Source organism: Cupressus sempervirens, chromosome 10 (assembly GCF_028749045.1).
Source record: "Cupressus sempervirens isolate cs-2001-9-10 chromosome 10, ASM2874904v1, whole genome shotgun sequence".
NCBI lineage: Eukaryota > Viridiplantae > Streptophyta > Pinopsida > Cupressales > Cupressaceae > Cupressus > Cupressus sempervirens.
Genome location: NC_143127.1, coordinates 759,907,576 through 759,921,854, shown reverse-complemented (window position 1 = coordinate 759,921,854; position 14,279 = coordinate 759,907,576). Strand labels below are relative to the sequence as shown.

The 14,279-nt window shown below is 35.3% G+C and overlaps 1 protein-coding gene across 6 annotated transcripts in view; it reads right to left on the bottom strand.

Moving 5' to 3' along the window:
* The window catches only part of LOC149536087 (ADP-ribosylation factor GTPase-activating protein AGD12-like), an 81,431-nt gene that overhangs the window by 41,674 nt on the left and 25,478 nt on the right, over nucleotides 1-14,279 (bottom strand). For all 6 annotated transcript variants that reach the window (XM_089806761.1, XM_089806758.1, XM_089806760.1 and 3 more), the window contains exon 4: nucleotides 7,463-7,538. In XM_089806761.1, coding sequence (XP_089662887.1) covers nucleotides 7,463-7,538 — 76 coding nt within the window. The remainder of the gene's footprint in view (nucleotides 1-7,462; nucleotides 7,539-14,279) is intronic.

Here is a 14,279-nt window from a genome sequence, read left to right as displayed (position 1 = left end):
TCATTTGATTCTAGTTTATGTTAGGAGGTCTTAGGCAGGTTATTTCCCTTATTTTCAAGAAAAAATAACAACAATAAGACTTCTAATTTACATGCAACAATAAGCTAGAGGCTGAAACTGAGATTTGGACGTTTTTTTGAATGCCCTCACTGGTGCAATTGTCTTTACCGCCTATAAGAGACATTAGTCATTGCATTGATTTCATTCCAGGAACTACTTTACCAACTAAGGCTGCATACAAGATGACACCTCAACATAATGAGGAGATTATTAAACAAGTGAAGTAGTTTTTAGATTCTGGTTTAATTGCAAAAAGTTTAAGTCCATGTGTTGTACTTTCTGTTTTGGCACCCAAGAAGGAAGGAACATGGAGGTTGTGCACTGATTCAAGGGCCATTAATAAAATTACAATCAGATACAGGTTTCCAATGCCAAGAATTAAAGATTTGTTTGATTAGAGAGTTGCAAAGTATTTCTCCAAGATTGACTTAAAGAGTGGGTACCATCAAATAAGGATAAGCGTTGGAAGACAACGTTCAAAACCAATGATGGATTGTATGAGTGGTAGGTAATGTCATTTGGACTCTCTAATGCTCCTAGTACCTTCATGAGACTTGTCAATGAACTGCTCAAAGACTTCAATGGTAAGTTCATCATAGTATATTTGGATGACATATTAATTTTCAGCAAGACAAAGGAAGAACACCTCAAACACATTGACATGGTTATGAGAGAACTTCACAAGGAGAACTTGGTGATAAACTTGGAAAAGTGTGTGTTCACACAAGAGGCGCTGACCTATCTTGGTTTTGTGATCTCCCAAGGAAACTTGAAGATGGATAAAGACAAGGTAAGTGCTATACTCTCTTGGCCACCTCCTAAAACAATTGGAGATGTTAGAAGTTTTCATGGTCTTACTATATTTTATAGGAAATGCATAAGAAATTTCAGTCATATAAGTGCTCCTATGTTAGAAACTATTAAAGGTGGAAAGAAGTGTAAGTTTGTGTGGAGTCAATCAGCTAATGAAGTTTTTAAATTGCTCAAGAAAAAGGTTAGAGAGCAACCAATTCTTTCTTTACCTGATTTTAAAAAAGTTTTCCATGTGTAGTGTGATGCTAGCAAGGTTGCAATAGAGGTTGTTCTTAGTCAAGAAGGTAGACCACTGGCTTTCTCAAGTGAAAAAATGAATGAAGCCAAGAAGAAAAACTCTTCATATGATTTAAAGATGTATGCTTCGGTTCAAGCCATCAAGAGATGGAGATATTACTTATTACCAAAGGAATTTGTGGTGTACATGGACAACCAAGCACTTAGTTTCTTGAATAGCCAAGATAAGCTAAGTCATGGGCATATGAAATGGGTGGAGTCTTTGCAAGCTACCTTCACCATCAAGCACAAGAAGGGAATAACAAACAAGGTAGTTGATGCTCTTAGTAGAAGGAACATGACTGTCTCCCAAATTCAGTTAGAAAGTGTAGGAATTGAAGCACTAAAGGAAATATATGTAGCAGATCTGGATTTTGGTGAAATCTACAAGCTATGCATAGAGTTTGATGATAGATATCATGTTGAGTTTCTGATTTTTTGATACAAGGCAAACTTCTTTTCAAAGGAGGCAAACTATGTGTACCTAGGTGTTCTATGAGGTCAAATATTATAAAAAAGAAGCATAGTGGAACAATGAGTGGACACTTTGGTTTGGATAAAACCGTACAATTGGTTAGGAGGTATTACTATTGGCCTAAACTTCAGACTGATGTTAGAAACTTTGTGGAAACATGTATGATTTGTCAATGAACCAAAGGGAGGACTACAAATGCAGGGCTCTATCAACCTTTGCCAATACCATTTACGTCATGGGAAAGCATAACAACAGATTTTGTAATGGGGATGTCAAGAACACAAAGAGGGCATAATAATGTGTTTGTTGTAGTGGATAGGTTCGGCAAGATGACTCACTTCTTACCATGTAAATCAACCAATGATGCTTCCCATATAGCAGATCTGTTTTTCAAATAAGTCATAAGGATTCATGGGCTACCTCTCAACATAGTTTCAGACAGGGATATGAAGTTTGTGGGACACTTTTGGAGGACTTTGTGGAGGAAACTTGGAAACAATTTATCCTTCTCATCAGCCTATCACCCTCAAATAGAGGTAGTTAATAGAACATTGGGAAATTTGTTGAGATCACTCACAAGGCAACATGGAGAAAAGCGAGATGCAATCATACCCCAAACTAAATTTGCATTTAATGACTCCATCAATAGGAGTATAGAAAAGTCACCATTTCAAGTGGTGTATGGAATTCATCCTAGAGGGAACTTAGAGTTAACAGACATGAGTTCACAAGAACAAGTTAGTGCACAAGGAGAGGAGTTTGCTACAGCCATCAAAGGGATCCATAATGAAGTCAAAGCACAACTTCAACAAACCTCTAAAAAGTATAAGAAATATGCAGATCAGAAAAAAAGACACTTGGAATTTGAAATTGGAGACTTAGTGTGGGCTAATCTCAAGAAGAGAGGCTACCAAAAGGTAAACATCAAGTTCATGTTAAGAAAACTAGGTCCTTGCCAAATAGTTAAGAAGTTTGGGACCAATGCTTATGAGACTTAATTGCCACCCGAGATTGGCATCTCTCCTATCTTCAACATAGCAGACCTTACACCATTCAAGGCAGGCAATGAAGGAGTTGATACAGGGCAGATTGCTGATGTGGAAGACATCAAAGATCTACCATTGAAGGATGCACAAAACCTAGAGAAGATACTTGACACCAAAGTTGTAAAGAAGACAAGAGGAAAGGAGTACAAGCTGTACTTGGAAAAAATCAGAGGTTATTCTGATATAGATGTTGTGTGGATGACGGAGGAAGACATAAAGAAGGGTACCACTCTACAAGAGCTCATCTCAAGTGGGCCTGAGATAAACTTACCCAAGGTGTATGGTGCAGGGGCACCCACATGAGAAAGTTGTTGAATCTTTTCATTTCCATATGTACATAGACCATCATGCATATTAGATAGAACATGTCATGTCCATGCATAGTAGGATATGTTAGTGAGTCACTTGTTTTCATTATTATTGTAATAAAGGCCTATTTTGTAAAGCATTGGCATGTTTGGCATCTTTATAAGCCATCAAAACCAAATAGCTAAGTTGGCCTATTAACATGAAATTAGTTCATTTAGTTCAATATTAGGATCATCCAAGTAATTTAGAGGGGTCACACAAATAGAAATGCATGGTATTTTAATATTGCTTGCATATTACAAAGTTGCACTTTTACAACTAGGAATTTCTGGCAATTTTAGAAGTCCTAAGTCTTTTAAATACATGATCTCAAAAAGCCAAGAGTCACGTGTATATATGTTGTTTTGGTCGAATTATATCATAATGCAAATGTATGAACAGCAAAAAAAGGCTTTTGGATAACTTTGGATATAGAAACAGAAAAAATTCTGATTTTTGATTGAAAGTTTTTCGTTATCTTGTTTCCACGTGTGTGCATGACCTAGTTAAGGTCTGAAACCTATATGGTTGGAAAGAGCTTCGAATTAGCTTTCCAACGAATCTGATTGGAGGTTCTAACTCTTCCGTGTGTGGGAGAAAACTGAAATTTATTGAACAGTGGTTGAAATTCTGGGTATTGTTTTTCACATTTTTTTGTTGTTTCCATAAGGGTCTGAAACCTTTATGAATGTTTAGGGGGTTGAAATATCTTTCAAATGAATCAGGTTTGAAGTCTTGAGATGTCAGTATGTGTGAAAGATGATAAAATCTTTGATAGGAGGTCTGAAATTGCTTGTAAATCAAGAGTTTTAAAATGGAATTTGCTCTTCTCCTCATTCCACCAGCAAAAATCAATGGCCTTTTGGATTTAAGTAGTTCAGAGTGTATATATAATGATTCTACAATTTATTTTGGTATATCATTTGATTCTAGTTTATGTCAAGAGGCCCTAGGTGGGTTATTTCCCTTATTTTCAAGGAATGCAACCATAAAAACACTTGCAACTTACATGCAACAGTAAGCTAGAGGCTGAAACTTGTGATTTGGACATTTTTGTGGATGCCTTAGCTGGTGCAATTGTTATTTTTGTGAAACCAATCTGATTTTTGGCACTTTCTTCATTAATGTGGTAAAATTAGGCCTATTTACCCACTGGATTTTGTGAAATCTTGGAAGAGTGTTTTGGAATATTGACATCTCTGCATCACAGGGCCTCATGTATGAAAGCCCTTATGTTTTTTCCACCCAAGCTAAAGCCACTCAACTACCATATGTAGTGCTCAATATCCATGTACCTCATTTATTCAGGTTCTTCTTCCTTCTCCACATGCAGGATCCTCAACAAACATTCAAACTCTCACATAGCACCTTTGTACATCTTATCAATTTTATGATAAAAACCAAATTGATTCTAATAAAATGCAGTTCTTAAGACCTGCCATTGTTTGCCTCCGATTTGATTATTAGGTATATATGTGTTGCATATTGTTGCTGCAATTTCATCACTTAGAATAGTTCTCATTCACAATACTGTCTTTTCAATATCTATTGAGATCCAAATCAAATAGACAAATTATATCAATACAGCGCTCCTGTTAGGTTAGATTCTTGTTGAATCTTGCACCTTATATTTCATCAAAAAAAAACATGATTCCGTAAATGAACATGAACTGTGGCAGATTTTATCTTACTGATTGTAGTAAATGTAAGATTATTATTCTATGTTGACAAGAGATCATTAAGAATTGTGTATCATATACGACAAGAATTAAATCTTTAAAATGTTGACGTCTACAAGAACCGTTTTTAGCAAAAAGATTAGAAGAGGTTGTATGAAATCAGCGCACCTGAAAGGAATTACATATAATTTACACTAAGAATTGTGTATTATACAAAACAAGAATTGAATCTTTAAGATGTAGATGTCTACATACAAACAAGATAAGAGGTTGCATGCAATGGGGATCTGAAAGAAATTACACATAATTAATGCGAAGATGCAGGCAATGCACAAATGGTCAATATTAAATTGCCACTAAATATCATACTCAAAACTTGTCATCCCTAAAACTTATCCTAGATCTTCCACATGAAGTTGAAAGTTAACAGTGTTTAAAAAGAAATTACATGCCTTCTTTATGAATGATTTGTCTATGCCCAAATCAAGCAGAGGAGAGTCAAATCTTTTTGTTTTAATGCTGGTCTAAAGGAAGATATTATCTCCACTTCTACCTGTTGGAAGATATTAACTAAATCTTTTTCATGAAAGGTTGTAGAATACAATTGGAACATTACAATGCTGTTACTTCAACCTTGATGAATTTTCCTTTATAGTGTAGCAAAGTTTCAATCACGACCTTCAAGGACACTAAAAAAATGCTTGATTGAAGAACCATTCCATCATTGCCTCGAGACTAACTACTATTTTGATTTCATCAAAGCTGAACTCACAAGAATCCAATATCTCAATTAAAGAATCTCTCTCTTGACTTCACAATCATAGGATCTAGAGGAATCTTGAAGCATATAGACAAAATTTTATCAGCAAAGACAACAGTAGTCTTTAAGAAAATTGAAGGTTGTCAAAGAAATACCATCTTAAAATTTTTCCTCAAGTAGTCCATTCACTCTTGTGTTCATCATGGTGTTCACCAGATGCTAGAGACATTTCCATGACAAAAGGATCTAAATACTCACCCTAGATGCTCAAAAACTGTCAATGTATTTAACTAGGGCCCCCTTTATTGACTTTGAGAAGAGATATACTTCTTCAACCAGCTTTCTAAAGTGTGCATTACCGATTTCCACTCCCTACTCGACAATGTGAGGTATGTTGTATTGATCAACTTGTAGAAAAGCATAGCAAAGAACTAAAAAATCTCTAATCCGCATCTTCTCCAACTTACTTCAGGCACAAGTGAATAAATCACCATTTGCCCCATAGATCCTAATTTGCATAATGGGATTTTCCTTAGGTGATTAATAGTGTGAATGTATTGCATCAAAGAAGTTTGGGTTGAGCTATGGAAATCACCTCCTTTGCAAAGCAATCTAAAGAAACATTAGCCCTTCAAGGAGTGGCACATCTAATTTGTTGCCACAATTCCCATCAAGAGCAACCTCCTCCATCTTATCTTCCCTTTTGATTGGATTTAGGTCTTTGTTTTCATCATCGTCAACATCTCCTACCCCTCACCATCCTTGATTTGTGACATGGTTTAACTGCCTCCTATGTTCTATAAGTCTAGTAGTTGTATGGGGCAATGACAAGTTGATCTTTTGGTGCAATGGAAACCCTAGATTGTAACAAGTAGTATCAGAGCTTGGTCACAAGTTCAAATCTCCTTGGGCAATTTTCCCCTTCGAGATTTGTGACATGGTTTAATTGCCTGTTATGTTCTATAAATTTGGTGGTTGTTTCAGGCATTGACAAGTCAATCTTTTTGTGCAAGGTAACCTTAGCTTGTAACAACCCCTAAAAACAAAACAAAATATTTCTCTAGCACTATCAAAAATAAACAAATAATCACATTGTTGATAGAAATTTGGCTTATCACTATCTATACTCATTAAAATGCTTGTAGCGGGAAACTCTTTCACTATAAATGGCTACAAAAAGTGTTTGTCTTTTAGAAAGCTTACAAGGGAAGAGATATTGGTATAGAGGTACCACACAAACAACAAAATTTGATTGTGTGCCAATATTATTTGCATTGGTTCCATTTAATTATGCATGAACGGAAGCAAAAGTCAAGGTTATCAATTTTTAATAGGTTCAAAACAACTCATGCGTTCTAGCTAGCAGCCAAATTTGGAGGTCGTATAATAGTTCTCAAGATTAATAACCATAGAATAAAGTCAACAATTTCTTAGAGAATCAAACAAATGATGAAGTTTGTGTAAACTAACAAAAATTGCAGTTTGTCTATGGGTGTGTATGTGTATTTGGTGCATCCTATTCTAACAATGAATCGTTATGGTATTTGAAACACAATGTTGAAAAAAGAGCCTTCATTAAAAATAAAATTACCAAATGACTACCAATCCCATGACCCAAGCATGTCTTGGTTTGTAATGTGTGAATGAAATAATTGATTATTAACAAACCCTAAAACCATCATCCTTCAACTTGAACACCAGAATGCTCATGGCAAACACTTGGACAAAAACTAAATCATTTGTAAACTTATGATTAGTTATCCTCTAAAAGCTATGAATGATAACAAACTTAAGATGTGATTGGAAACTACTACATGAATATTAAATTATGAAAAACAGGACCACTATTTAATGAAATTAAGTGCCAAGAGTGTTTTCTTTCATAGGCTCAATAAATTACTCACAAACAAAGATAAAAAAAATTGTGTGTGTGTGCACATGCGTGAGAGAGAGAGAGAGAGAGAGAGAGAGAGAGAGAGAGAGAGAGAGAGAGAGTATAGGATACCTTAGATACATGGACACCAAGGCTTCTATGCACACCAGAGCACTTAATGCAAATAAAAACACCAATATTTGTTGACCTATCCTTCAACAAAATGAAAAATGACTTAGAATAACCTGCTTTCCCATGATTATGCTAGCAAAACAATCTACATTTACAAGCATGAAAAAATATAAAATAGATCATAAACCCACATTTTAGGTATTTCCTACATTACAAGACCTAGAAAGTTGAAGATAATTAAAGCAATTATTACCCCATCCAATATATCAAAAACTGGAAAACTTTAACAAGTTACTAATATTGCAACAAATTATTTCTAGTAAAATGTCTCTCTTTCTTTCTAATCATTTATGATGTCATGTTTTTTTTGGAATTGTGCAGATGTATATACTCATGCTATGGTTGTTTCCTTAGTGATGGTAACTTTATTAGACATGTACGTCGTCAATTTTGATACTTGCCTTATCTTCGTATGACCATGTTGGTGTAATTATTGGACCTCTGTAGTGGTAAAATTAATAGAGATTTTACTGTGTGATTTTGTATTTAATGAAATGATTGTGCATTTCTATATATAACCTCGTATCATGAATGTCATTTGTGTTTAAGCACATGGCTATCCAAATATACATATAAAACTCTTGCATACTCATATGCTTACATCTGCATCATATAAGGGATACGTGTATATACGTGCATGGACATTAAAATGTGCATACAATTCCTTTATATTATTTGTTATAAAAAAAAATTAACATGGATTAAAAAAATAGGTAATATTAGCTTTGATAAGAACATTATAATAATTAATAAATTATTATTATTATGATGCAAGTGATCAAGAGGAAGGAGCGTCTACAACTTGCAGCCTTGGAGCTCGTGATTTGATCTATTTCCTAGTACACACTTAAGTGTCATTTGGGGGCCTACACCACACTTTTCTCTTTGTTTTTTTCATTTTAGTGGTTACCCAATCCTAATCCTGGGTTTTGGTCCTTGATCAATATTCTCTACCTTTACTTCCAATGTGTACCCTGTCTCACATTGCCTTTGGAGTTCGACCATATGAGCCTAGGTTGAGTTTTCCACTTTGAATAGGAATAATGGCGGTTAATAGCTGTAAACGAACGAGTGTGAAGCCATTAATTCATAAAGGTAATAAAGATGGCAAGAGGGTGAAGGATGTTGAGTAGTTACCTTCTACAGGAGATGTGGGTGAAAACCTTCATACAAGAAAGTTCTTAGTGAAGAATTTGAGGAAATTTTCCCTCATTCAACCAAGTTTAATAGACACTTCTCGATAGCTTCAATGAAAACCTAAGGAGTTTTGGGGTCTGCCACTAAAGGAGCTGGAGGATGTAGAAGAACCAATCTTTCTAGCCCCGTAGGAGGAGGAGACAGTAAGGCCACTCTAGATTCTTGCAAAACCCTTCATCTCTCTCCTAATGATGACATGAAGGTTGCCACTAGGAATGAGAGATCAAGGATGAGGAGTGTAGCTATTATTTTGCTTCTATTAATTATGATTATTTTCCTTCAAGAAGATTCTTTGATGATTGGATGAACAAAATATGGCGTATTAAACTAGGCATTCTCATACGTTTTTGCAGAATGCTTCAAAAAGAATTTTTTTTTTTTTTCAAGAATAATGCTATGCAAGATAAAGTTATTAAAATAACTTTTTCAAATGTGAACACAACAGTTTTTAGGGCTTTCCCTTGGCTAGTTGAAGGCAAGATTGATCAAGTTTTGGCTAGATCTTGCCTCATTGGCTTGAAGTTGTCAACCTCCAACCCGAATTTTGGACATTTCTCCCTCAAAAGCTTAAAAGTTGAGTTTTGTTCTTCAAGTCGAAGAATCTAAATTACCTTACCTCGACACAATGTTAGGGTTCTTATTGCCCTAGCCCCCGAGGTAGACATTCGTAACAAACTAGTTGTGGTTTTGGATGAGGCTAAATTTGAATGGGATGTTACCCTTTTGGGTAATCAAAATGCATGCTTCCACTATAAGAAAAATGGTCATAACAAGAAAAATGGCCCCTTGTTTAACTCTATCTTTGGTGGATGAGAAGGTTAAAAAGAATACCACTAATAGCCCTATCAAGGATGGCTTTGATATCCCTACTTCAAATGTAGTCCAATCTGAAGGTGTGAGAAAAGACAAGTTTGACTTTGTTTGTAGCCCTATGGAGCCAAACATTATTTCTAAGAACACCTTTTTTCCCTCTCTAATCCCCTTTTGAAGAAAATTACGAGGTCATCCCCAATTTTGAGGGTAACTCAAATCACCTCAATCTGTTACTCTAATTCAAAACTGATGCAGGGGCATCTTGGGTTCTTTGGCAATCTTGCATCAACCAAACACATTCCTTGTTTATTATTCATGTCTATTGTTCGTGTAATGGCTTTTTCTTTTCGTGTTCCTTCTTTCTGCACAATTAATTAACTATAGAGGGCCTATTGTGGATCACTCTCCTATGTTCACAAAACTTAATTTGATCTCGCCAAAGGGTTATCCTTTCTCTTGCACATTGCGAGTTCATTTCCTCCTATGTCAAGTAACGTGTGGTTCTTTGCTTTTGCAAGTTTTTGTGGTATCAAGGATTTCCTCGGCCTTGGGGATCTCTTCTTGGATCAGGTGTGGACCTATCTTTAATCCTGCAGATGTCAATTTGCTTAATTATGTGGTCTCTGATTTTCCCTTTATGACAGGACCTATATTTTCTAATAATTATATCTGTCATGTCGACTTGTAGTCTCAATGCCTATGTATTTGTGATCTAGGATTAGAGGAGGCATTAAGATTGGTATAAGATAGTTATTATGAGATTGGCTTTGTTGAGGTGATCCCATCTAAGTTTGCATAGTTGAACTAGACTTCCAAGGAAGAGTACTAATAAAGAAAGGAGATAAGCATAAAATAGTCTTTATTGGAAAATGGTTGTATGGACTTACTGCATAACTATAAAGGCTCAAAGCCATCTTTAAATGGTCCACTCTTGAAAGTGTTTCCAAATGAAGAGTGGTCAAAAAAACAACCACTAAAATTGTATTGAGTCAAGAAAAGCACACAAATGTGAAAGCAAAAGTGTTTGCAAAGTACACAAAAAGTTGCATCAGTGGCTAAAGAAATAATTGTAGTAATATTGATTGCACTGTGAATAGTTAGTAGATAAAAGAAAAGTGAGAATGTCTATCATTGGAGATTTCTTTATTGCAAATATGACGAGATTTAAACCAGCTATTGCAACAAAAAACAAGTCAAAATACAAAAAAATGTACTTGTATAGAGTTGTTAAGTTTAATATATAGCAATGAGCTAATTGTAAAATGCAAGTTGAATAAAAGAAAGACAAGAAAAAACTAGATAATGGGCTAGAAGCATAGAACTAAAATTAGGCATGAATGAAGCGATGCAATCCTATAATTCATTCTCACATTCTAGATAATGAGTATCATGCTCACAATCAAATTCTAACGCACAAGAATGCCTGAAAATAAACTTGATCTTGCAAGTGATAAATTGTTTCTCATTTTATACATTTGGAGGTTCTCCATGTCAGCTTCTAGCGTGGAATGGGCATGTGAATCTTCTTCACATTCAAGATTGTGTCATTAAATTTCAAAAAAAAATTTGTTGAAGGAAAGTTTGACCTTATATGCAAAAAAAAGGTCTTTAATGACTCTTTTCAAACTACTAAAAGGCTAAAATAACCTATATGTATAAATATCGTCTTTTAGAAAAAAATTGGGAAGGATTACTCTAGGTGAAGAATATGGATATATCTCAATAATAGTAGCTATTAGCGACCATCGTGTATTTCTCTATGCATTATAAATTTAGATGAATAAATATGTGTTGGTTTGCTTTCTTATTGAACTTGGAAAGTTAAGATTGCTTATAAGTTAGAACATATATGTGAGACCAGTTGATGTGAGTTTTGTTCCACTACAACACACAGAATCAAATACCTAATGTTTCAAGGAGAAACACCAAACACTCAATCCTCTCTTGATATAAGGTTGTCTCTCATGCTAAGCTTGCAAAGTAAGATCATGAAATGACTTCAAGGTTCCTTCTTAATCGTGGACTTCACTCAGTCTTATGATGTTATATGTTGGATATCACAAAGGGACTTATGTTATTCATTCAATGGATACCAACTCTTGCACTTCTAAAGATTTGGCTCTACAATGTGCAATGAATGTATAGTTTTGATTTTCAAAAATCCTCTTCAAATTAAACTTAACTTCTACTACCTCTACTTCTACATCTACTACGAATGCGAGGAATCATGGATGAACTTGGACTCTACTAGATGTAATCTCACTAGCAGCTCCACCCACCTAGTGCAAGCTTCTAAGGAATACACAACTAATTTTCACATCAATATCCACTCTCCAAGCAAGGTACCCTTATAGTCGACAAGCGGCTAGTGGCCTGGATTTGTTCGAGTTAAGCAAGAAAATATCCACAATAACTTCCATTCAACCAAATTAATTCAATATGAAAAGAAATCTACTCTAAGTGAAAGATTGAGGAAACCATGCAATACTACAAAGCAATATTTAAGTAATCCACCATGAAGAACCAACAATGAATTATCCATTACTTTGGAAGTGTCATAGCAACAATTTGATCAAGTCTCTCCTTAGCTATCCTACTCTAGCTCTCTAATCTTTCCTGTTAACTCTAAGCCAACTCCTCCAATCTAAAAACTAATGAATTACAAATGAGAACGCCTTGGCCTTTTATAGTACTTCCATTACAACTAAGGGCCAAGATCGAGTGAAGATAAGGGCCAAAATTTCTTCCCACAACCCTAATTAGGGTTGCCAAATTTGCAACCAATTACATGAAGGCAGCAATTCACAGGCCAATAAGAAAATTACAATGATTTTGATAGCCAATGAGAAAATAGGACACTTGGCACATTATGATTAAGTGTGCTTGAAACATAAATTTTCTAATTGGAGGAGGCAAACAATTACCACGTCATCATCCTTATCCTATGCTTGGAGCCATGGCTTGTAGAGTGTCCCCAACATCTATGATTTTCTCCATCCTTCGAAATTTCCTCATGGAATTGACTTGAACTACTTGCATCTTCACAAACCTATGAACTTGATCTCTCTTGATTTTCCTTGGATATGTCCTCATGTAGCTAGATCCTTTGTGCTTCCTTGAATTTCCTCTTGATTTCGACTTGAGTTTGTGAGTCGATAACCTAAACATGAATCTTTCCTTCTCACTTGAGTCCTTAGGCTTGAGTCATCTTCTTGTAGTATCCACTTGAAGTTTTGAGGCCTTGATCATTACCTTGCCCTCTACCTTCTCTTTCTATTGGTGTGACGATGGAGGTTATGTGTACCAACAATGCTCTAATTCTCCAAGAATGATTTTCAATTCAACCCTTATCCCTCTTGAATTCACCTTGCAAAACAAAGGAGAAAAGCATTAAGCTTGTGGAAAAAAACTGAAAATAAAATCACATCAATAATAAACAAAATTCATCCCAATGTAAGACCAACCATCCAGCAAAGTAGAGGCAAATTATAATCTCATCTCAATCCAAAACCATTTTTTATTATTGTTTTTATTTTTTATTTCTAATTTTTTTCACCTCTCCTCAACTTTTTTTTCTTTCTTTTTTGAGAAGATGTGGAATTTCTACAAAGTGGAAAGTTCCAAAGTTGTGGAATTTCCACCGGAGTAGAAAATTCCAAAGTTGCAAAATTTCCACCCGACACAATGTTCCTAAAATTCCTCATTTGAATGCTCCTTGGTGATTCCTTGATCTACTCTTATTCATAGTGTTGGCCTCATGCCATAGTCGACCTCTAATGCCTTAGAGGATGGTAAAACTTGGGAGACTCAATGTGAGGAAATTTAGGAAGATGCAAGATTTCCAACGGCGGAAAATTCCAATGTTATGAAATTTCCACTGAAGTGGAAAATCCTTTAGAAAATTTATCAATTTCTTCCCTGCATCATTCTAAAATTGTGATTCTTAAGTTGCAACCAAATAAAGTCCCGAGTTTTGAAATTTTTGGGAGAAATGAGGAGGGTGATTTTGGAACATCCGAAATTTCCACAAAAGGGGAGATTTCAGAAGTTCCGAAATTTCCACAAAAGGGTAGATTTCGGAAGATCCGAAATTTCCACCAAAGGGGAGTTTTTGGAAGATCTGCAATTTCCACCACAACTTGGTTCTTTCACAAACTTCGTCCCCTTTCCCAACATAGAAACCCATCTCTCCCAAACCAAAAAAAATCACTTTCCTCTTAGACTTGGACCATGAAGATTCCCCTAAGTGGCATCAAAATGCTTGTATAAGCCTAAGACCAAAATTGCTCCCTACTAAGCCAAAATTGTCCAAACTCATCCTAGACTCGAAAAAAAATGTTGCCAACTAAAACCACCTAAGACAACTATCCCCACTTGCTAAATCAAAAAAAGAGGGGGTTGTTAAAACCACACAACAAGACCAAGATCATTTAGATAAAAGGTCTAGGTTTCTATGGCATGCTCGTGTGATATCAGCCATTAAGTATTTGCCAACTCTTGTGTTTTGTAATATTCATTATTGATTAGGATTGTGCCAAAAAGTTATGTTTTAGTTTTGATTGGGCAAAAAATCATATTTTGCTTTAGTTTTGATTAGATAAGAATTTGGAGCATTTTGGGGTGTCCTAATTGAGATGCTTCCAACTTGGAGAGCTTAAGAAAGAGTGAGGCTTGAGGGGGGTGTTGAAGAAAGAATCCATGATCTGTGATTTTAGACAACTTTGATGCTTCAATGAAATGATGGCTA